The 23,938-nt window shown below is 33.1% G+C and overlaps 4 protein-coding genes across 4 annotated transcripts; 1 reads left to right on the forward strand and 3 right to left on the reverse strand.

The window, feature by feature from the left end:
• Window positions 1-13,625: 13,625 nt before the first annotated feature.
• Window positions 13,626-14,591, reverse strand: LOC126778271 (uncharacterized). The gene has a single exon (XM_050501763.1). The coding sequence runs from the start codon at window positions 14,462-14,464 to the stop codon at window positions 13,718-13,720; it is 747 nt and encodes a 248-aa protein (XP_050357720.1). The 5' UTR covers window positions 14,465-14,591; the 3' UTR covers window positions 13,626-13,717.
• Window positions 14,592-15,695: 1,104 nt separating this feature from the next.
• Window positions 15,696-16,985, reverse strand: LOC126778039 (uncharacterized). Its single transcript, XM_050501386.1, has 2 exons — window positions 16,180-16,985; window positions 15,696-15,859 (listed from the first exon to the last, which is right to left on the reverse strand). Exons 1-2 carry the CDS (start codon window positions 16,886-16,888, stop codon window positions 15,696-15,698), a joined length of 873 nt encoding a protein of 290 aa, XP_050357343.1. The 5' UTR covers window positions 16,889-16,985.
• Window positions 16,986-17,154: 169 nt separating this feature from the next.
• LOC126778307 (probable 28S ribosomal protein S25, mitochondrial) lies at window positions 17,155-17,793 on the forward strand. The gene has a single exon (XM_050501808.1). The coding sequence runs from the start codon at window positions 17,219-17,221 to the stop codon at window positions 17,720-17,722; it is 504 nt and encodes a 167-aa protein (XP_050357765.1). The 5' UTR covers window positions 17,155-17,218; the 3' UTR covers window positions 17,723-17,793.
• Window positions 17,794-17,936: 143 nt separating this feature from the next.
• LOC126778327 (ornithine carbamoyltransferase-like) lies at window positions 17,937-21,092 on the reverse strand. Its single transcript, XM_050501835.1, has 6 exons — window positions 20,985-21,092; window positions 20,603-20,751; window positions 20,235-20,388; window positions 19,587-19,712; window positions 18,833-19,003; window positions 17,937-18,113 (listed from the first exon to the last, which is right to left on the reverse strand). The coding sequence occupies exons 1-6, from the start codon at window positions 21,054-21,056 to the stop codon at window positions 17,937-17,939; spliced, it is 849 nt and encodes a 282-aa protein (XP_050357792.1). The 5' UTR covers window positions 21,057-21,092.
• Between the last annotated feature and the right edge of the window lie 2,846 nt (window positions 21,093-23,938).

Genomic DNA, 23,938 nt, shown 5'->3' on the forward strand with positions numbered 1-23,938 from the left:
TATACAATATACATACCTTTGCTTATTACATGACTGCTATTAGGGACTAATTAAAAATAATAATAATAATAATATCCTGGGACATTTTTCACATACGGCCATCAGATCCCAAATTAAGCTTATACAGAGATTATACTATGGAAACCTGACAACTGATATACTACATACACTATTTTTCTTTTTGTAAATACATACTTATACAGATAATTACACCCAGACTCAGGACAAACAGACATGCACACAAATATCTGCCCTGGGTGGGAATAGAACCTACAATCTTCGGCGTGAAAGGCAAGCATCCACCAACCAACCATACCAACCGGCTTGTCAAAACTAATAAAAAATTGTTTGTTTTGATATTGTAATTGTACTTACCTTTTAGGTAAGTACAATTATATATAAGGCGGTAAGTAAAATATATATATAAGGCGATTCTGGAATAAAAATTGTACTAATTATTTGGACAATGGTTATCAGTAAGGCTACTTAGTAGCCCGTACAGGTGTAGGACACTAATGAGCCAATAGTATAAGCGGCTAACATGCCAAAAATACCTTTAATAGACGTAGAAGCATATTTTTCGATCTATAACACAATTAAACCACATTGAACACTGCGAGTACCGAATAATCTCTTGTTTCCTGAATAAAACAATTTATAAACAATAAACATAAAAGTCTTTTTTTTATTAATGGACTCAAAAATATTAAATGTCCAAATCCTCGATTACGAAGGTTCGCAGTTTGTAAGAAACACATGGTGCAGAATATCATGCGACACATGCAGTTTACTTCGTGATATTGTCCTTCACCTTTGATTAAAGGAGCGAGATGAATTTTGGTATAAACAAAAATAATCGCTGCAAAAAATAAATACTCCACCCTCTACGCTTATCTTACAACATCATGCATTCAATTCGTTCACAATTTCTTTTTAACAAAGATAGATAAAAGTAATTTAAAAAAATACATTTAAATGTATCGTCAACATACAAAGATACTTTTTTATTTAACTGAAAACAATTGCGAACGCAATATTTCACCAAATATATCCGTACATGGTAACGAAAACCTAAAAGGGAATCAACGATTCCTGTCGCGCACAGCGGAATATATACGATGCCTACTCGCGAAGGTTGTTAAAATTATTTCACACTTACGCCATTTCACCGACGAAGACAATATTGTTCACTGTTACCATTCCTATAACTAAGCCGCTTATCATTCTGATCACGAAGATCATTGCGACATTCTTTGTAAAAACTATTAGAATTATTGCTGTTAGATTGAAAAAACTGCCTAGAAACAGGCAAAGCTTCCTGTCTATTATATTTCACAGGTAACTTGTAACATACAGTAACAGTAACAGCCTGTTAATGTCCCACTGCTGGGCTAAGGCCTCCTCTCTCTTTGAGGAGAAGGTTTGGAGCTTATTTCACCACGTTGCTCCAATGCGGGGTAGAATACACATGTGGCATAATTTCAATGAAAAAAATTAACACATGCAGGTTTCCTCACGATGTTTTCCTTCACCGTCAAGCACGAGATGAATTATAAACACTAATTAAGCGCATGAAAATTCAGTGGTGCTTGCCCGGTTTGAACCTACGATCATCGGTTAAGATTCACGCGTTCTAACCACTAGACCATCTCGGCATTGATACATACGGACCTGAATTTTTTGTTTTTAATGTATTCCACGCGGGTGGAAGGTAGTATAGCTTCCACCCGCGTAGTCAGGGTATGTAATATATTGTATATTCCTTATTTCATCCAAAGGCAATAAGTACTTCAAACTTTCGCATTTATAATATTAGTAGGATAGATTATTTCGGGTACTAATAAATATATAATTAGAAGATTTCTTGATCATACCACAACGCTGTTAAAAAAAAGACGCGCGCTTATTTAAAACAGCCATTTTGTTAATGGACAGAAAGATAAAGTAATTAATTAATTTTCGACGCGACTTGTGGATTGTTGAATGTATCCAGTTTTGTTATTTGAGTAATTGAGTGAGTAATTTACATCAATATATAAAAAAAATATATATATACAATTTATATGATTTGGTTTTATGTTTTTAAAATAACCAATTCGAAGTTTTTAATAAATCATTACCACTTTTGGATGCTGAATATATATTACATTTTCTTACAAGTGAAAGGGTAATATCAAAAATGATTTTGAGTATTGTAACTAAAAACTAACATATATATGCAAATATTATAAGTGATCGATAGTGATTTTAATTACAATATGTATTACAAATATAAATAGTTTTTAGTACGTTCATATCAAGTATATACTATTGTACTGACTGCCTCGTTGGTCTAGTGGCTAGATATAAGGCCGCTTAACCGGAAGTCCTGGGTTCTTTTTCCAGGTCGGGCCAATAAAAAGTTATTGGGTTTTTCTGTCAGAACATTCTCAGAAGTTTAGACTCCCGTGCCTCGGAAAGCGTTAAGCCGTTGCCTGAAGTCTTTCCAGTAGTGTCGGATTGCCGTCCCATCGGATTATGAGAGTTAAGGAATAGAGAGTTCACCTGTGTTTGCACACACACTTGTGCACTATAATATCTCCTGCGCAGTTGGCTAATCACTCTTGAGATTGTCCGCCGTGACCGAAATAGGTCTAGAGGACCTTACTTACTTATAATATTGTAATAAAATTAATAAAAACGTAGCAACTATAGCTGCAACATACAATAGGGAACCGATCTATGCCGCTTCCGAGTCCATTATCAAAGCCGGTACTAGCGTCTGCTTTGTATCTTGAAGCTTTGAAATGATTGAGGCTGACCATCCAACACTGTAGCCATCAATAACTTATATTTACTAAAATAATATCGTTAAATATTTATTAATTATGTATCGAGGTACCAGAAACGCGTACACCGACCTCAAAAAAACATTCAATCGTATGAACCACAACACGTTACTACAAAAATAAGTTAAATAATTCACGGTAACCTGTTCAGTTCAAACATTCATTAAAACCTAAAAGCAATCATTAATAGGTAGGTAATTTTGTAATAATCTTCGAAAAGGCGCAATACCAGGGCCTTTTTTATATAATTTATCATTATATTCATATTTTATTTAATATTGGCCGATATTAAGATATTTTACCTAAGGTACGAATTAAATTATTGTGATCGTATGCAATAACGTTTTATCCTAACGCCGGGACGGGTAGCTAGTATGTTATAAAATAATTCCTCGCTTAAACTAAATAACAAATTTAAAAGATATGTATTCAATATTTTTTTTATATAAGATACGTGTCTCCGTTCCATAAATGTATTATATATGAATGATTAACCACACAACACATTTATATAATTATAACACACACAAAAACACATTCAAGGAATTGGTTAATGTTGTTTATTTTTATTAATGTATATTTATCTTATTCGCTATTACTTCTTGCTGGTCGGATCTGATTTTATTTGATAATTATGCTATTATATACAATAGTATATATATAAAATCATACAACAACATTAACAAATAAAATAACTAACATTAATTTCTAAAAATATTTATAATTTGGTTGTCCAAGGAAAACTTACTTTTCCACCAATGATACAGATAGTGTAATCGGTTGATTCTGCAAGAGCAGCTTGCCCGCTCGCTCACTTTAAATACGTAAGAGTAGCGCATAATTTTAGCAGCCGTAATCAGCGCGCGTCTTTAGACATCGCCCGTCGTAATCTCTTGTAGGTAAATCTCACAGTATCTTAGGTCCTTTTCTGTTCCCATGACAACGTGTATGCATTTCATGATAATCAGTTTAGTAGTTAGAACTCGAAAGAGTAAGTCACTTGCGAATTTATAATCTTAATATCCATTTCTCTTTTGTACGTGTGTTTGTCCCTTAACTCCTCCTAAATGGCTGGACCTATTTGGAGGCAACTTTGTGTTTATATTTCAACGGGTTCCTAGATGGGTTGAAAACATAATTGGACCCGGTAGGTAGCGCTGCTGTCACTATGTCACTAAATGAAACAATGTATGTATGGAAACGTCTGCCGGGTCCCCTAGTATTTACTAGCGTAGTATATAATATATATATATATATATCTTTTTTAATATATATATATATATATATATATATATATATATACATATAAAGTAAAGTAAAAGTAAAGTAACAGCCTGTTAATGTCCCACTGCTGGGCTAAGGCCTCCTCTCCCTTTTGAGGAGAAGGTTTGGAGCTTATTCCACCACGCTGCTCCAATGCGGGTTGGTGGAATACACAGGTGGCAGAATTTCAGTGAAATTAGACACATGCAGGTTTCCTCACGATGTTTTCCTTCACCGTCAAGCACGAGATGAATTATAATCACAAATTAAGCACATGAAAATTCAGTGGTGCTTGCCCGGGTTTGAACCCACGATCATCGGTTAAGATGCACGCGTTCTTACCACTAGGCCATCTCGGCTTTTCACTTTGACCAAGTCATATACATATATATATATATATATATATAATATTAAAAAAAACACAATAACTACATTGTCTTTAAGAAAATGTATGTCAATCGTATAATAAGTTATAATTAGCATATAATACAGTAGATAAGATAAGGTTCTCCAGACCGATTTCAGTCACGGCGACCAATTTAAAGAGAGATTATCCAAATGCGCAGGAGATATTGTAGTGTGTACAAACTGTGTTTGTACACAATTTTGCTTTGGTTCGTCTTCATTATCTGTAACCGTTATTTTGTAATAAATTAATGGTGAATTAAAAATCATTCATTTGTTTATTTTAAGTGTCTTTTAATATTTGGAACAATTATATATTTAACTACTGTGTAGACTTTTTATTTGTTAATAATTACAACGGTAAATATTAAATTTTGCCCAAAAATATGTTGTAGTTTGAGAATTCAGAAATATAATAATGTCCTCCAGACCGATTTCGGCCACGGCGGCCAATCTCAAGAGAGATTACTCTGCACTCTCTATTGCCTTACTCTCATAATTCGATGGGACGGCAATCCGACACGACCGGTAAGAGTTCAGACGCAGAACCAACGGCTTTACGTACTTTCCGATGAACGAGAGTGTACACGCTTTCAACTTCCAGACTCCAGGCTGCTACTGAGAATTTTCTGACAGAAAACCCCAATAACTTTTTTTATTGGCCCGATCTGGGCATTGAAACGAGGATCTTCGGGTCTGTGGCCTTACATCAAGCCACTAGACTAACGAGGCTGTCATATATAATACATAATAGTGAAGCGTAAAGAGTGACCATTATAACATAACCAATATAGGTAATATAATACTTGAAAGGCATATAAGAAGGAATAGCTGGTTTCGTCAATTTAATAGGAAATGCTGTTACATAAATACCGTTAAAAAGTTTCAGTATTTTATAATTTGATAAACAAAAAGTTTTCAGTGTGACTCAATTTGTCTTTAAATATACAACAAACAGTGGATAATGGAAAATTATCAAATTGATAAAACGTTAAAACATGAAAAATCACTACACACATACACTATTTGTGTGTTTCTTGTCGATTTACATAAATTATAGCGAACCTATAATTATTATTATTTAATAATGATTGAAAAATAATTCATTGAATATACAACAACAATGTTTTAGAGTCCATGGTAAACATATTACATACATAATTCTTCGTATAGATCATTCCAAATTATTCTAACTAAGACAGTTCACAATAGTTGGTGATAGGCCTTTGTTCAAAACCTTCTCGGTAGGTAAGTGGGTGGTCACTTATGAAATATTCTACCGCCAAACAACAATACATAAATAATTGTTGTGTGCTAGTCTGAAGTGTGAGTGAGGCAGTGTAACTACAGGCAAAAGGGGTATAACACTTTAGTTCCCAAAGTTGTTGGTGCATTGGTGATCTTAGGGTTAGCTAATGCGTGAGACGAAAACTAGACTTTTTAAATTTTGAGCCATCTCGTCTCCGAATAGCGCACATACAGAAGTTATCTCATATGAGTTGCCACCTCTATTTAGGAGAAAAAAATTCAAACCAGTCATTGATTTAGCTTTTCATTTCGCCTTCTTTTGGACTAATTTTTCGAGAATATTCTCAACGCCCGCAGATGGTCTAAACAAATTCAAGGTGTTTGTAACTAATATCTTTATTTGTAGATGTGTACGAAGTGCCTTTATAGTGAAACTTGTATCATAAAGAAAATATTAAATTCCCATCTGATAAACTTTCTTTCATATTAAAAACCATAAATTTTGTTATATAAAACGAAAATCTATTTTTTTCTTTTTATAATAATATGAACTTTTAAACGTTGGCACTAAGACGAGTTGTTTGTTTTTTTATACTTTCACGTCTTCAACTGACCATCATGAAATTTTGCATACACGTTATCGTATAAATAGAAAATGAACATCGAGTACTTAACACCTTCCTCATCTCGCACGCGGATGAAGCCACGGAGCCACCGAAGTAGTATTTAATGAATATTTCTTTGTTTGTATGTTATACGTTCCCAAACCATACAAATTATTAAGTTGAAACTTTTAAATCACACTTGTGTGAAGGTTTCTGTCGTAAAGTTCGCCCATATAATGGTAGTGTAAGGAATACATACCATTTGTTACAGTGACGATGCGTAGCAATGTTATCTACGATGTTATGTCCCTGTGTGTGTGTGTGTGTGTGTGTGTGCGCGCGCACTCACTATTCAAACCGAAACACAGTAGACTAAGGTGAGTAGTTGGTATCCAAACGTGTCTCTATAAATCCCTAACCACCAACCTAATAATATAATGTTTAAAAAAAATGTATGTAATATGTAATGACAGGATAGAATTAATGATATCAAATATGATGGCCGCACAAAAGGAGGATATAAAGAAAATTCAATCTACACTAATGGAAATAAAGACCGCAAACAGCGATATTCAAAACACGGTGGATTTCCTTGCATCTCAAAATGAAGAGTTGAAAAAGAAAATTGAGCAATTAGAAATACAAACTAGAAAGGATAAAGATTATATTACACTTTTAGAAGACAAAATAGAAGAATTACAGCGTGAAAACCGTAAAACCAGCATCGAAATTAAAAATGTCCCAAAAGTGCACGATGAGTCTAAGGAAATGTTAATAAAGTTATTCTTAAATCTTTCTAATAATATTGGTTTGATGAAAGGCATATTAAGGATATTTTAAGAGTCCACAGAAAAAATAACACAAATAAAACGCATATCATAACTGAGTTATCATCCACGATGCTAAAAACAAAGTTCCTTAAACATGCCAAGAATTATAATACAAAAAACAAAGAAAAACTATGCGCCAAACACTTGGGTTTTACAAAAAATGAATATGAACCAATTTACGTATCAGAACAACTTACAGCCAAAGGGGCCCGCTTGTAATTTTTAGCCCGCGATCTTGCCAAGTCCCGGGACTATAAATTTTGCTGGTCATCCTATGGCAAGATATACGTTAGAAAAAATGAAGAGTCACCGAAAATAGTTATTAAAAATGAATCGCATGTCAATAACTTGATGCAAAAGGAATGACTATTTTGTAATTAATTTAGTCTTAAGTCAGTTATATAACTTGTTTTTATTGTTTATTTTTGTTCGTACGACTAATGTTTTTTTAAGCCGAGATGGCCCTGTGGTAAGAACGCGTGAATCTTAACCGATGATCGTGGGTTCAAACCCGGGCAAGCACCACTGAATTTTCATGTGCTTAATTTGTGATTATAATTCATCTCGTGCTTTACGGTGAAGGAAAACATCGTGAGGAAACCTGCATGTGTCTAATTTCACTGAAATCCTGCCACATGTGAATTCTACCAACCCGCATTGGAGCAGCGTGGTGGAATAAGCTCCAAACCTTCTCCTCAAAAAGAGGAGAGGAGGCCTTTAGCCCAGCAGTGGGACATTCACAGGCTGGTACGGTACGGACTAATGTTTTTATTGGAATTAGTCTTTGTTATAAACTATTTTATTCCGGTGTAATTTATAATTTATTACTTTTTTATGTAAAACAGCTATTTCGATTAATTCAATCCAAAATCACACTTTATATAATGTATTATTATAATAAAATAACAAAAAACACACTTTGCAATCAACCACAACACAGCAATTTACTTAAAAAGACCTGTGAAAGTAAGGATATAAGTCAAACCCACCGCTTGCTTGGAAATATATTATGATTAATAAACTTCAAATTTTGAATGAAATTGATAATAGTGAATCATCAGTGTCGATTTTTTGCAGTATAGAAGATTTACCCAAACATATAAAATATAAAAACCAAAATTTTACCGTTGTATCCCAAAACATAAGAAGTATTTACCGTAACTTGGACGACTTTAATATAAATTTGCTTTCATTTAAATTTAACGTGGACGTGATAATTCTGTCAGAATGCCGAATAGATAAAGATAAACCAATTCCAGGTCTTTCCAACTATAGAGCTTACTGTACAACAAACCACCTTATTTAGAATGATGGGGTTGTTGCTTTTGTTAGGGACGATATCCAAGCAAATGTTAATGAAGTAATGTTGATGGGTGCTTCATGTATCGAAGTAACTACGCCTACATTTGTTATTTTGGGTATTTATAGATCACAGTCACATATAAATGCGGATTCTTTTGTTGAATCATTGAACAGCTATCTAGAATTACTTACATCTCGCAGTAATATTATACTGACTGGTGATATAAATATAAACTTGAATCCGAAAACAACGGAGCAAACATTTGAGAGGAACAATAGATTAAATTACCTTAACGTGTTATCTCTTCATGGTCTTCTTCCAGCTAACTATCTACCAACAAGGGAAAACAGTTGCATTGATCACGTATTCCTCAAACTAGAAAAAACAAAGTATTCTGCTTTTTCTGCTGTTCTAAATACTACGATAACAGACCACCACATGGTATTTTTATCCGTGTACTGTAATAAGCCTCTTAAGGAGAAAAAACCAAAGAAAGTTGTAGTGGATTTTAAAGAAGCTTACCATAGTTTGACCCTACAAAATAAATATTTAAATTACTTAAATACTTACAAACAAAGTGACCCCAACATTTTGGCTAACCTACTAGTTGAAGTAATACAAATTTGTTTAAAGAAACACACTAGAAGCGTTTGCACTTCTAGTAATAGACGTATACTCAAGCCTTGGATGAATGAGGGTATCCTGCGTTGTGTTCGATTACGAAATATGTTGCAGAGGAAATTGCGAGCTAATCCATGCGATGAAATTTTAAAAATTACATATAAAAGATACCGAAATTTCTGTAATGGACGAATAAAAAATTTAAAAAGAGATTATTTTAAGAAACAACTGGCTATATCAAAAACAGATTCAAAATTACTATGGAAGACGATTGACGCTATAACTCAAATAAAAGCACCGAAAATACCATGCACCAATCTTCTCAATCTTAAAGAGACGCCTTTACAGTCAGTTAATCAGGTCAACCATTACTTTGCAAGTATAGGTAGTTCTCTTGCTCAGGCTATTACTGATAACTTACATGCTGTATGTACCGGTTCAGATATTTGTAGTCCTCAGGTAAGTTCTTTTGTGCTATTATGTACAGATCCATTAGAAGTAGAGAGTACGCTTATGAACTTAGATACAAATAGTGCAACAGGTTGGGATACCACCCCGACCGCATTCCTAAAAATGGCCAAGGACATTGTTGTTCCTATAATAAGTAAAATACTTAATTTAAGTTTCGAACAAGGTACATTTCCGGAGGCCTTTAAGCAGTCCATAATCACACCAGTATATAAGAGTGGAAACAGGGATGATATAACAAATTATAGACCAATATCTGTTTTGACCGGTATTTCAAAAATTATGGAAAAAATAGTGAATAGAAGGCTCCAGAACTACTTTGACAAATATAATATCATTTCCAAATCGCAGTATGGTTTCCGTAAAGGTGTGTCCACTGAGGATGCGGTCGGGGATCTCACCAAAGTAATTGTCCGGCAGGTTGATAAGGGCAAAAAATGTTTGGCTGTGTTTCTAGATCTGAAAAAAGCCTTCGACACGGTGTCTGTGCCTATTCTATTGAGGAGACTGGAGGGTCTTGGGTTTAGGGATAAATCCCTTTCGCTTCTCACAAGTTACCTTAAAGACAGAAAGCAATCCGTCAAAATAGGTGAATTTATTAGTGATACTGTGACTGTTAATTACGGAGTCCCCCAAGGAAGCGTGATTGGCCCGACCCTGTTTTTGATTTACATTAATCAGTTGTGTGATATGGAGCTTGAAGACGGCCAAATTTTTACCTATGCAGATGACACTGCCATCGTATTCGTGGCAGACACTTGGTCTTCTTTGAAGAAAACAGCGGAATTAGGACTTAAAAAAGTTGCAAAGTGGCTAAATGAAAACTTATTGACTTTGAATATCTCCAAAACAAATTACGTTTGCTTTACGAAAGTTAACAGCGCTCAACCAAAATCCGATTTTATCATAAAAATTCATAAATGCCCTGACGACCTCGAGTCTGATTGTGACTGTCCTCAAATAAATAAAGTTGCTAGTGTAAAATACCTTGGTGTAATGGTTGACCAAAGATTATCTTGGTATTCGCAACTGGAACTGATGATAACTAGGGTTAGAAAGTTTATCTGGATTTTTAAATCTCTACGTTTTGTATGTACAAAGCCCTTACTAAATAAAATGTACATAGCTTTAGTACAATCGACCTTGGGCTACTGCATTCCTGTTTGGGGTGGAGCAGCTAAGACTAGATTCCTTGAACTGGAAAGAGCTCAAAGATGTTTGATAAGGGTGATGTACAGCAAACCATATAGATTCCCTACCACTGCACTGTACGAGATAATTGGTCTACTTACGGTGAGAAAACTTTATATAATAGCAACAGTATTAAGGCTCCATAAAAGCTTGAAATATTTACCTCTATTAACAAATAAACGCAGGAAATACACAGTGCCATATAATGAATCTATCAAAAGTAAATTTGCCTCAAGACAATACTCAAGACAATCTATTTATTTGTTTAATAAAATAAACCAGGAAGTGGACATATATTCCAGTACATACTATGATAGCAAAAAAGCCTTAACAGACTGGCTGTTAAAACGTAACTATAAAGAAATAGAATCCCTGCTTGAATACATCACCTAACAAATTGTTGCGAATAAACAAGACAAACACAAACACACGCATTCATACTGTCCCTTATACACACACATACACACACACACACACACACACACACACACACACACACGCCGACAAACACTGCTCACAACATGCATAAGCCAACACACTCACAAAAACACATGCTTAAGCCTTACGCCTCAGATACTCTCACATCATCACGCCACACATACCCTCAAACATATTAATACTGTTATAATAATACACATTTTAGATAAAATTTGTTATTGTATTACCGTGATTGTCAATATTTAAGTTTTAGTATGAGAAAATTATTATGTAAAGTATAGTATATTTTGTAACTGCTGTCTCGTAGTACTTACCGCTGATTGCATAAGGGAAGAGCGGGGCCTCCTACTACAGGTATTGATATACTTAAAAGGGGTACCCAACGATGTATAAACAAGTGTACTACTTTGAATGAAATAAATTATTTTTATTTTTATAATAATATCGTTGCGGGACGCCTGGCGAATTTGAAAAATATTCGAGAAATTTATGGTTCTTGAAATAATTTATAATTCATACCAATAAATAAATATGGAATAAATTAAATTAAAACATCCTAGGTATATATTACATGCGCCACGCACACACAAGATACTCGGTCTCTACTCGGTGTTATCAAGGCATACCAATACATGTTTCATATCCAAAAGCTATCAGCCATTAGCACCTATATCGGATATTAGGTAATATGCTGGGAACATAATCTTCCTACAATATAATCGTCCAGTTAAGAACTTAGTTTTGACACAACCCATAATTCTGCGTTAGCAAAAGAAAATTTCTAACACATTCATGTAATTTAGGATATAAATTGAAAAAGTTGTTTTCGTTTATATTTTTTTATATCATTGTAATACTTATGATATTACTTTGTTTTTATTAGTGTACATTTAGGAATAAATATTACATTTTTAAATTTTATTGAAAAATATAAACAAGGAGATGGCTCATTGGTTAGAACGCGTGAATCCGACGATGGTGGATTGTAATTTGACCTTAAAATTCATCTCTTACTCGGTGGAAAACAGCGTGATGGAACCTGTATGTGTCAGATGAAAATCTGCCGAATATATATCCACTATCCACCTAACTGGAATAGAGTAGAGTAGCGTAATGGAAGTGAAATGTTCCCCTCAAAAGAAAAGCAGGTCGTAATCCTCGCAGTGACGCATTTACAGGTTGTTACTTAACTTTAATTATTTTTGATATAATTATGCAATTCACTGATATTATTATGATCACCCTAATATTACAAGTACACTCTAAAACCTCGATAAGTTTAATTTCACGCGCCAACAATGTTAGAAGATTAAAATTATAGGGATTTGCTAATTGCCTAAACCCCTAAAGCACGTCCCCTCGTAATTTTATCACACCAGTACGAAATTAGAATCAACCAATAGATGATAGATTATTATATAAGTATCAACCTTAAGTCTGAAACCGTACGGTTGAAATCTCAAGATATGATCAGCAATATAAATAAAAATATATTTATTATAAGTATATTAATACAAGAAGATTATTTTTATTTAAATTGGTTAAGTATCAATCAAATTTATTTTTAAATTTATTCACTTTGTTTGAAAGCCGCAAAAGTTAAAGCGTATGCTGTAGACTTAACATCTAGAAGTGAAGTACCAATTTTACTACCAAATTGTCACTTTACCGCAATCGAATCGAAACGCAATCGTTGCCGTTTAACCGTTGTCCTATTCTACTAAAACAACGACCCAGTTGTGGTTCGGTCGAAGTTCGATCGGAATAGAACCGGGAACGCATCGTAACCGTTATATATTAGATTATATATAAACAGTTATTATATAATTAAAATTGGCCTCTTATTTATGTATCAGTTCAAAGGACCTAGATAACGTGAATGTCGATTTTGTTTGTAGAAAGGAGAAAATGGTGGAAATAAATACCTATATGTCACTTTAACCTTTACCTGTGGTACGCCTGGGTGTGTACCGCCTACTCATCAGATGAATATCGCTGAGCAGCAATTCTTAGTATTATTGCGTTATTGGTTTGAAGTGTGAGTGAGCCAGGGTAACTGTAACAGTGTAAGTGTAACAAGGAACTAACAATATAACATCTCAGTTCCCAAGGTTGGTGGCGCATCGGCAAGGTAAGGAATGGTTATTATTTCTAACAGCGCCAATGTCTATGCGGTGGTGACCACTTACCATCAGGTTTCCCACTTGGTCGTCCACCTGCCTATAACATTAAAAAAAATACCTATGTATTACATATATCAAGTGATCAAAAATTAACGTATTTATTAAATGACTAATGACCTAATTGTCCCGTCTTCGCACGGGTAGATAAGATTTTGGATAAGGTTTGCGAATAAAATTACGAAATTACTTCGACATTTATCTAAAGTATAAACTATAATATAAACTAGCCGTTACGTCGGGTCTGTTAAGGTTCTTCAAAAAATACTCAATAGTAAAGATAAAATATGATATTTTGCGTAGAGATGTGAACGATACAAATATCGTTCATAGAAAACTATCGCTTTCTTCGCCCAGGATTCCCAGGACAATAACAGGGCTTATTACCCTTTTGAGGACAAGGCTTTTCTCCATCTTGCTCTTGGACTGTTCGATGCATTTTCATCATAAGAGTGTTGATTTGATTTGTAAGCTGGGCAGCTGTGGTACACATTTGTTCGAGTGTACGCATAGATGGAACAATCGGATTGTGTTGTCGTCCAAAATCACCAGGAACATCTTGAGCTGAACTGCATCCAGATGGGCAGGCTTTAAAATTTAAACAATTATCTACAGAATCTGATGTCGAGGGTGATTCATAATATTTAGGAGGTGCACACGGTTGTATAGGCTGCGGCTGTGAAGCGTCGACTAATTGTGGATGGCTATATGTCTTGCAACTCTTTCCACATCTATCCAAAGCACAACTGGAGGGGGCTTGAAGCTGATCACCCTTCACACCCTCATTAATAGGACATGCGATATTTCCACATTTTGGTGGGTGATTGGCAGGGCATTTTGTATTGTTGCAACTAAAGGGCTTGTCTGTCCGATATTCTTTTGGTAGAGTTGTCTTGCAGTCTGGACAAGGGCAGGTTACTTTTATTATGCCGGCTTTTATATCTTTAACCTTCCCCGGTGTATAATTTAAGCAGGCGTAGTGCACCCACGACTGACAAGCACCATGACATTGTATACCATTCTTCACAGACACTGTGCCTAGGCAGATTTTGCACGGTCTTTTTACTCTATTGCAATTTGGCATTATGGTAAATTGTTGAGGTGCGATTTGTCGCACATCAGCATGGTATTTTTTTTTAATTATTTTCCTATTTTGATATATTTTGATGTTTTTTTGAGTTTTAATTATTGTTAGTGTAGGTGACAGTGTAAGTCACTTTTTTCTTTTTTTTCATTGAAATAAATAGGTACCGTTATAGGTATATAAGAACATGTTCAATCCTCTTATTATTTATGCTAATGCTCTATGTACGTATATTATTAATAATTTAATAAACTAACCAGCAAAAGCAACCAATTTTTATGACATACATTTAAAATACAAATCAACAAACAAAAATTTCAAAATATTCGACATATCAAAGAACTGCGGTACAATTAAGGCTAGGCTTTATCGGCCAAAAATTAAATTAACACAATCGCAGTATTATTCCAAATAATATAAAAATAAAAAGTACTTTTGTTGATATCTCACATTAATGCTTTATGATACTTCGTTCCTTAGTTATGTGTTTCGATAACGATGTAGCCTCATTTATCGTCAGGAATATCCTCGCGCATAACGCACTTAAAAAAAACGATGTATAACAGGCTCAATCAATTCAATATGTTTTAATATTGTGTCTTAACATGTATATATATAGTGTAAAAGAAAAAGTAACAATCATTATATAAATATGAGGAGTTAAGGTAAATTACTTGTAACACCTAATTTCCAACTTCGCAAAGTCAAAACCTTCAATTATACCTTCAAGACAATACAGACGGTCCTTCGTAAAACACGGTATTCATTTCTATAATTTTAAATTCCACAGCTATTTTAGACCAATACATTTTAATCTCATGTCAAAAAACATTAATACATGAGGCTGTTGAGGAAGTTTTTATTGATTTGCAAGCAGACTATGGATAAATTTGTTTATATGATTGACATAACACTGTAATTGAAATGGCAAAAAACATTAACTACTGAATTCCTTGCTGGTTCTTTAATACTCTAACATAATGATTCAGAAGTGCTTTTATGAGTTTAATTGAATAAATAATATATGATTTTAGTTTTTGACTAGATTAATCGACGATTTTTCATAAATTCGACAGTTGTTAAACTTTTCAACTTATTTTTGTCGTGGGTATTTGTTGATTGCGTCATGATATGAGGTTCAAAATTATGACACTTTCGGAACGAAGTAGTCTCACTATCATAACTAATAAATAAACTGTCTGCATCCAATTTCTAATGATTTTATTTATGCTCAGGTTTGATTCATCTTATACATGAGATATTTAAGTTGATGGGAAAGTTCACCCACTGTAGTGCACAAATTTTCAATTGCCATGCACAACATTTTTTGATCCACATCATCATTCACCTGAGAATCCGAAGAAACCCCACGAAGATTTTCCAATTGTTGTTTATCTATAACATATTATACATTACTTTATTGTAATTCTGGTATCTGCAATTTTAATTTAATTAAAAGTATTTTAGTATTAAAATAAAAAAATAATTCAAAGATATGCATTTTTATTAAGTCTTGTAGCCGAGTTTTTTTAAGATTTGTTTAGATAATGTAAACACAATATGTTATACAATAATGTTATACAAATTGAGAATCAATAAAATCAATAAACATTGAATAATTATTATTACCTATCATGAAAATATACAATTTAAGTCTTATAAAACAAATAACATCTAATAAATCCGTGTTATATACAATTGATTAGTTAACTCACCTGAAAAAATCGAATTATTTGATAAATTCGAATAAGATTGCGATTGTTTGGGAGTGCAGCCCTGGTGAGCAACTTTTCTTTTTTGTTTACTTACTGACTGTTGCGACGGGCAAAATGGAGGAGGGCATGGCTTGGCGAGGGTTTTAGGCTTACAAATTGGAGGAGTCGTCGGCGGGGAGTAATTTAAATGTGGATTTAACTTTGAAGTGTGCGCGCCCCTCGTCGGCTGGATACGCTTTGTATGAATTGGGGGAGGAGATTGGGTTTTCTTAACGGGACACTTTAGTGGTGTTGGAGGACATATTGGTGTTTCCTTTGGACTATATTCAACATGTGGTGGTGGAGGAGGTATTGGTGATGCCTTTGGACTATATTCAAAAGGTGGGGGAGGATACATAGGTATAGGATTCTGGTTACTCGGACAATCCTTAGAAGTACAGACTGGCAATTTATTTGCTGGACATTTGGTGTTAGTGCATGTAAATGGTGGGTTAACTAATTTCTCCTTAGGTGTTGATGTATTACAGTCTGGACATGGACAAGTAATTTCTATTAAACCAGCCTTAATGTCTTGAATTTTCCCAGGCGTATAATTTAGACATTTATAATGCGCCCATTTTTGGCATGCTCCTTGACATTGTAATCCATTTTTCTTACTAACAGATTGAAAACATATTTTACACGGATTTTTTACTTTTGTACACTTCATTTTTATGTTGCCGGTGTTAATATATTTTACTTATCCATTTCGACTTTTGGTTATTGTAATAATAATGTTACATGATTGTGGAGAAATATATACTATGAGACACTCAAAAGATTCCTGAAACTATTTTTTAATTGACATGAAAGAATGACAAATAGGATATGTGTTATTCAAAGATGACTTATGAAATTGTAGAATATAAAAAGAATTATTATAAATATTTCAGAACGCAAATCAGACTCTGTCAAAATTCAAAAGTCACTGTCATATCTTCATTTGTATTGTTAATCGCTATTTTGAGGTTACTCGTTGAATAATATAAAAACACACAAAATGCCTTTTATGAAAGGTAGAGCACCTATTAGACGAACATTAAATTACCTAAACGCTGGAAAACTAGTATTTAAAGACAAGATAAGGATATTCTCTGTTGGTTACAACATTCATGGCCAGAATAACACAGGTGCTAAGGAGTTCGTTTTCTGGTATTTACCACAAATTCAATATAAAAACCCCGATGTTCAAGTAGCTACGTTGAAGAACTTAACACCCTCACCATTTATTAAGTGTTATTTCGAAGACGGACGGCAGATTTTGGTTGATATAGACAACAAGACTAAGGAAGACATTTTAGAGCATTTAATGAATACTGTTGGGAAGTCGAAAGAGGTCTTGGAAGCAGAAGCTATAGCGGCTGAAAAAAAAGATAACCCAGCTAACTTTGGTATAGGTTGTGAAAGACCGTGTATATGTGAAGTTTATGGTCAAGTACCGTGCCCTGGAGTTGTGCCATTACCAAAAATATTCCGCGGAAAATTTAAAAATCAAACTGATTAATTATATCAATCTTAGTCAATAAGTTAAAGCATTTAGGTATGTAAATAAAATAAAAATAGTTGTATTTGAAACTTACTTTAATTTACAAACACCCTAATTTGGCACTAATTTAAAATTCCACTAAACCAATATGCATAATCCATAGACCTGTAAATTAATTATAAAAATATTATAAAAAAAACCATTCAATGTTAAATCATAGAATTTAATTTTATCAAAATTTGTGATCTTTTATTACATAAGTCATTAAAGCTGCGGCAATATAATGGAAATTTTCAAATGCATCAAACGTTCTGGAATCACTATGAAGAAAGAGATCGTCATCGACTTCTCTTCCTCGGGGAAGGGTGTGAAAATATATCCACTTACATTTTGTATGAGATTCTATATCCTGAAAAATTAACAGTTACATATCAAATAATTTTCTGAATAACCTTAATTATTTTACTCAAAATATTTTTACTGATTTTATTTACTATTTTTTTAACCATCAAATAAAAACTAAATGAATATCATAATTATTTTTGACTCGATTTTTAATCTCTTATAGTCTCTCTTAATATCTTATAATAATCATATGAAATAATGTCTAAATCCATCCTTATCAAACTGCCAATACATCATAGTACTCATAAACAGTGGTTTCATTGTGGCCGAGTACATTCACCCATTGTGTGCTTAAGACATAATGATATACTATATGATAATAACATAATAGATTGGTGTAATCTTTCAGCGGACAGATAATGGGCCACCAAAGTATTGCTGTTTTGTGGTAGAATATTTGAAGAGAGGATGGAATCAGCCCAGATGAGCTTGCAAAAAACCCTTTAATGTAACCCCAGAAAAGGTGTATGCAAAATTTCATGATGATAGGTCGTGTAGTTAAAACTTAAACATAACAAATAACTCAGTTGCATTTATAATATCAGTAAAGATTTTCATAGACAATAAATAAAACTATAATTAACTAATTTCCTAACAATACGATAGCCTGCTTATTTGCTTGATTATGTGTGTATTAACTTCAAGTCTGAAAATAACGCTATTGCTTATCCTGGAAAGTGCAGGTGAGCGAAGCGCGGTGCAGACTAGATAATTTATGTATACCGAAAGACAAAGTTTAAATTCGTCAACTTTCTTCGCGTTAGATGGGCCCGCTATAATGATGCTCGCGTCTTTTAAAACTTGCTCTTTCGATAAGCACTCCCTGAGTCCGGTCTGTGTTTTTGCGGTTATATCTTCACTTGCTTTAAAAAGCAATGGGCTCACGGGACATTTCTGTAATGTAATTATTTTTGTAATATATTACTTTTTTTTATTTCGTTCCCACTAAAATTTATAATGAATAACTACCGAGGACAGCGTAACTTTTGTTTTAAATTCTTTTGCTCTTCAAGGAAGAGTGGCGATCGAATTAATCATAAATAAATAATAGAATTAATTGAAAGGAAATTATATTTTTAAATCATCAGTGAATATGGATAATGGCTGTATTAAAAACTAGTAAGTACATGATTATTCTATTATTTATATTATTTACTGTCTTAAATATTTTTACATACTTGGATATCGATAACCTGTTATGCTCTGTGCTATATAATACTAAAGAAGTAAATGTGATTTACACCAAACAATTCAATTTGCTTTAATAATCTGTGTGTAATAAGCAGAATAGTCAGTGTATTTTCCTCTCGCTCTGATCTATCCGCAATGTCCCACCGATGTATTTGTTTTACATACGATTAATGTGTTAACGTATTCCACGATAAGAGAACACTTTGTCTGACTCTCAGGATATTTATGAATATATAGGTACCAGGTTATTAATATCAATACATTAAAATCATCATAATATTCATACCTGACAGCAGCATTTAAATCTAATATTAGCTCCGAGCATTGGGCACAGCAGAAGATACGAATTCAAAACCGGGTGAGGCGATCCACAGTACGCGAAATTTAAATTCCTTAACGAACCAAATTCCTCCTAAAACATGTGTTATATATAAAAAAAACTTTTGTTTAGTGAAATAAAATCAAATAAAATTTTAGTATAACAGATAATATTGACAACAGTCAAAAGTGTGAGCAAAATTCATGTTTTTTTTATAGAATGAGAACGAGCAAATGGGCTACCTCATGGTAAGTGGTCACCGCCGCCCAAAGATTTTGGCATTGAAAGAAATGTTAATCATCACTTACATTACAACCTCGGGAACTAAGGTGTTATGTCCCTTGCGCCTGTAATTACACTGGCTCACTTACCAGAATTAGTAATGTTGGAGCTGTTTTAAAATTATCTTGTATGGTGTTTATTGATGGTATTTTTTTATAATAAATAGTAATAGCAAGTGTACATAGTTTATTAGTGGCGTACTTGTATAATTGGTGCCATAGCAGATAAAAAGATAGAGACATTGCATTTGCTTTATATTTTCTGATTAGACTTAAATGCTCTTTCTCTACTTTTTAGTTAACTCCTAAATTTGCGATCCAAAATTGAACTAACAATGATAGACATAATAGTGGCCATAGCTTGTATACTGGCGTGAGTTCTGGAACGCATGCATAGAACCGGAACACTGGCTTGTTCTGCGAACCTTTGCACGCACATGTGTGTCATAGTAGCAACGAATATAGCATCCGCCATATACGAGAATATCCTGAAAAAAAAGCAAAAATGTATCAAGGATTTTTTTTTAATTTTTAAATAAAAATTAAAAAAATAAGGCAACTTAAATAAAATGCAAGTGGCATCATGAATAAAATGTCCTTTTTGCGTAAGAAAAGAAGGTTACATTAAATAACTTTGTAGGTACCTAAATTCGACCTTGAAATTTTGATCTCAAAACGCTCAACTATATTTTTTTTTATTACCTGCCCATGTAATCTTGATCCCAAACCAAATTATCGGTTATATTGACGTCATATGCGCCGAGCAAAGTAGCCGCTTTTGAGACCGCCATGTTTAAAAACGGTTCATTTACTTCTTGCAAAATCATTACTTTGGAATCCGCTAAAATTTCCTAATATGTATCAACGCAAAAAAAAAATCATTGTAAGCAGCAATAATTATAATAAATTCATAACAAAATTGGTACTTATTAATTAATAAAGAATAATTCGATTTTATCACAAAAAGCTCTCTTTGTATGCTTGTCCTTTAAAATAAACGTTTGATCAAACGTTTATTTTCCAACCCGTGAGAAAGCCGGGACGGGAAGCTAATTATATACAATAATTTAAAAAAACCTCTTACCAATCTCTTTCTATGCGTATCTCTTAAACAACACTTTAGACGCAACGCGCTTTCAATGACATCCATTATCATATTCGAGGTCCAGTTTTTAAAACAAATCAAATGCTTTGGTTTTCGAATTCTAATTAAAAAAAGGTACTTCGTACTTAGAAGTATAAAAAATGCTTATAACTGTACGATTTATTATTATTACTATTTGCTACTTACGAGCACTGAATACTGTAAAATGTTTTAAATATGAAAACATTCTTAAAAATATCCTTAAATAAATTCATTTTAATATTTGATAATAAGTTATTTTTTAAATTAAAACTTCAAATCCCATCTTATTATTTGTCAATTTGTTAACAGATAGATCACAAAAAATAATTCATCCTATTTTTCTTAAAAAGGTTCTTAACAAAAATAGTTTTTGACATTACTCTTCGACTTAACTGACTATTGTAGGTTCAAGCCTAGGCAAGGTACCATTGAATTTTCGTGTAAAAAAAATTAAAAAAAGTTTTGTTGATAACAATTACAAATTAGTTGCAAGGGTCCCTGTACTAGGCTTATACCCGTTTTACTGTATACCCCGCTATTCCACTAAGAACATTTTTTAATTTCAAATGAATATTTGCATTTTAGAGATGCTCGTTTTTTTTTTTTTAATAAATATAACTTCTTTTATCTTTCTGTCTTTTACTCTTGTGGTATGTCTTAATTATTTTATCTAATTTTCATACTGATAGTACTAGTGGTGGTTTTATGCCAATGATGGTAGGGCTTTGTGCAAGCTCGTCTGGGTAGATACCACCTACTCATCAGATATTCTACCGCAAAACAGTAGTACTTGGTAATGTTGTGTGAGTAAGCCAGTGTCAAGGGACATTACATCTTAGTTTAGTAAAACAGCAATGTAAATAATAAACGCTCTGCACATATCTACAATTTGTGTTTATATTAATTAATTCATCTAGTGATTGGGGATGAAGGAAAACATCCTGAAGAAACCTGGATATGTCAGATGAACAAAATCTGCCGATGCCGTGGTGGGATAATCTCCAAACCTTATCTTCAAAAAGGTCAAAAGCCCAACAGTAGAATATTTACAGATAATTTTATGTAATAAAAAATTATTATTATTAAGAGAAGTAAGGAATCCAATTATTCCGTCACATATTTGACTGCTTTTTAGTATTTATAGAAAACTATGAATGAATGATATTTCGCCACCGAGCAATGAAATACGAGTTCCGTATAAAAGCATTTTTAAAGCAAGCCAATCAACTAAACTTAACGAACTGTCGAACTCGCCTTTTGATTCAAAAAAATCGTTCGTAGCTTTTGATCACTTTTTTTTAAATTACATGAAATTTTTAACTAGTTTTTTTACTCCTGAAATAAGTTTTACAAAGCGAAAAAATCACAATTAAATACATGTTATACTCAAAGCACTCCAGGCAAAATTAGATTTAACCTTGAACATCGTTATAATTTTATAAGTACTAAGTAATTGACTAAAAACTAAAATTAGCGAGCAATCTATGAGATAGGATGCAATGTTATTGAGAGTACATTAAAACCTTTATCCGGGTTAAGTATATACGTTTTGTTGACAATATTTACACGAGGCTACGGGATCGTTCCCATGTAACGCATCCATGGCAATATTGTGCTCCGCTGGTGGCTCGGCGAAGCTCTCCTTAATATTATTATCTCAAACAATAAACCTAACCTTAATTGTCTTTTATCAAAGTACTTTTATTTATGTCCGTATCGTACCATGTAAAATAAGTATTACTAAATTTTTCGTTTTACCGTTTAGTAATAGAGCAATTGACATGTGTGAGTATATATATAAATATATAATAAATGTATATACAATAAACTTTATTATTTATATATTTAAATTACATAAGAGGGCTTATTAACTTTTTTGTATTTATTACTCTTAAATATTTATTAATGTCAACTTCGCAGCTGTATTTCTCTTCAATTCGTCTGTTACAAAACCTTGTTTTTTTTTACAAAATATTCTTTTCCATTGGCTCACTGAGAAGATTGAAAAACTTTCTACCCATTCCAACTAAAGTTACGCTAGCACAATCTCTCCTTCTACCGATTCTTGACTATGCTGACACTTGTTACACTAACTTAAGTGAGGAGCAATTAAACAAACTTGAGCGATTACAAAACCTATGTATACGGTTCATATTTGGTTTGCGCAAATATGATCATGTTTCCGAATTTCGCCAAAAACTCAAGTGGCTCCCTATTCGCCTTCGCAGGAATACTCACATTTTATCTCTTCTCTATTCTATTCTTTTTAATCCAGCGACACCCTTCTATCTTAAAGAGCGTTTCACTCTCCTAAGGGAGACTCATAAGCGCGCTCTTCGCTCGAATGAAAATTTAATTCTCTCCATTCCTTCTCACTCTTCTTCCTACTATTCTAAGTCCTTCACAGTTGAAGCTTCTCGACTATGGAACTCATTATCCTTAGCTACAAGGCGCGCACAGTCATTGGCCGTTTTTAAAAGTATGGTTAAGGACTTTTACTTGTCGCATTATTAATACTAAGCAGTCGTTGTCGTTGTTAATTTTTTGTTTTGTTATATCTCCTATTTTTATTATATATATATTATGTATTTATTTATGTATGTATTTATTATAGTATATATATATGTATATTTATATTATATATAATAGTAGTGTAGTATATATATGTATGTATGTATTATGTATGTAGTAGTGTATGTAGTATTTATAAATATTATGATCCTCTGCCCAAAGGTTGCCTGGAAGAGATCGCTGCTTAGCGATAAGGCCGCCTGTTGCACCTCATGCAACTTTTTTTTATTTTTGTTTAAAAATTGTAATTTTTAGTTTTAAGTTTGGGTGCAATAAAGTGTCAATAAATAAATAAATAATTAATAAGGATTGCGCTAAGCTAAGCTAGTAATGAAACAAAG

The sequence above is a fragment of the Nymphalis io genome, chromosome 25, assembly GCF_905147045.1.
Source record: "Nymphalis io chromosome 25, ilAglIoxx1.1, whole genome shotgun sequence".
NCBI classification, from domain to species: domain Eukaryota; kingdom Metazoa; phylum Arthropoda; class Insecta; order Lepidoptera; family Nymphalidae; genus Nymphalis; species Nymphalis io.

What these genes read in the sequence shown, in the direction of transcription:
- LOC126778271 (XM_050501763.1), bottom strand. Translation starts at nt 14,464, where the DNA reads ATGCCAAATTGCAATAGAGTAAAAAGACCGTGCAAAATCTGCCTAGGC.
- LOC126778327 (XM_050501835.1), bottom strand. Translation starts at nt 21,056, where the DNA reads ATGATAATGGATGTCATTGAAAGCGCGTTGCGTCTAAAGTGTTGTTTA. An exon ending in GATCAAGATTACATGGGCAG is followed by an intron (nt 20,389 to 20,602) that starts GTAATAAAAAAA and finishes CTTTTTTTTCAG; the next exon opens with GATATTCTCGTATATGGCGG. An exon ending in GATTTAAATGCTGCTGTCAG is followed by an intron (nt 19,004 to 19,586) that starts GTATGAATATTA and finishes ATTACATTACAG; the next exon opens with AAATGTCCCGTGAGCCCATT.
- LOC126778039 (XM_050501386.1), bottom strand. Translation starts at nt 16,888, where the DNA reads ATGAAGTGTACAAAAGTAAAAAATCCGTGTAAAATATGTTTTCAATCT. An exon ending in AAATAATTCGATTTTTTCAG is followed by an intron (nt 15,860 to 16,179) that starts GTGAGTTAACTA and finishes AATATGTTATAG; the next exon opens with ATAAACAACAATTGGAAAAT.
- LOC126778307 (XM_050501808.1), top strand. Translation starts at nt 17,219, where the DNA reads ATGCCTTTTATGAAAGGTAGAGCACCTATTAGACGAACATTAAATTAC.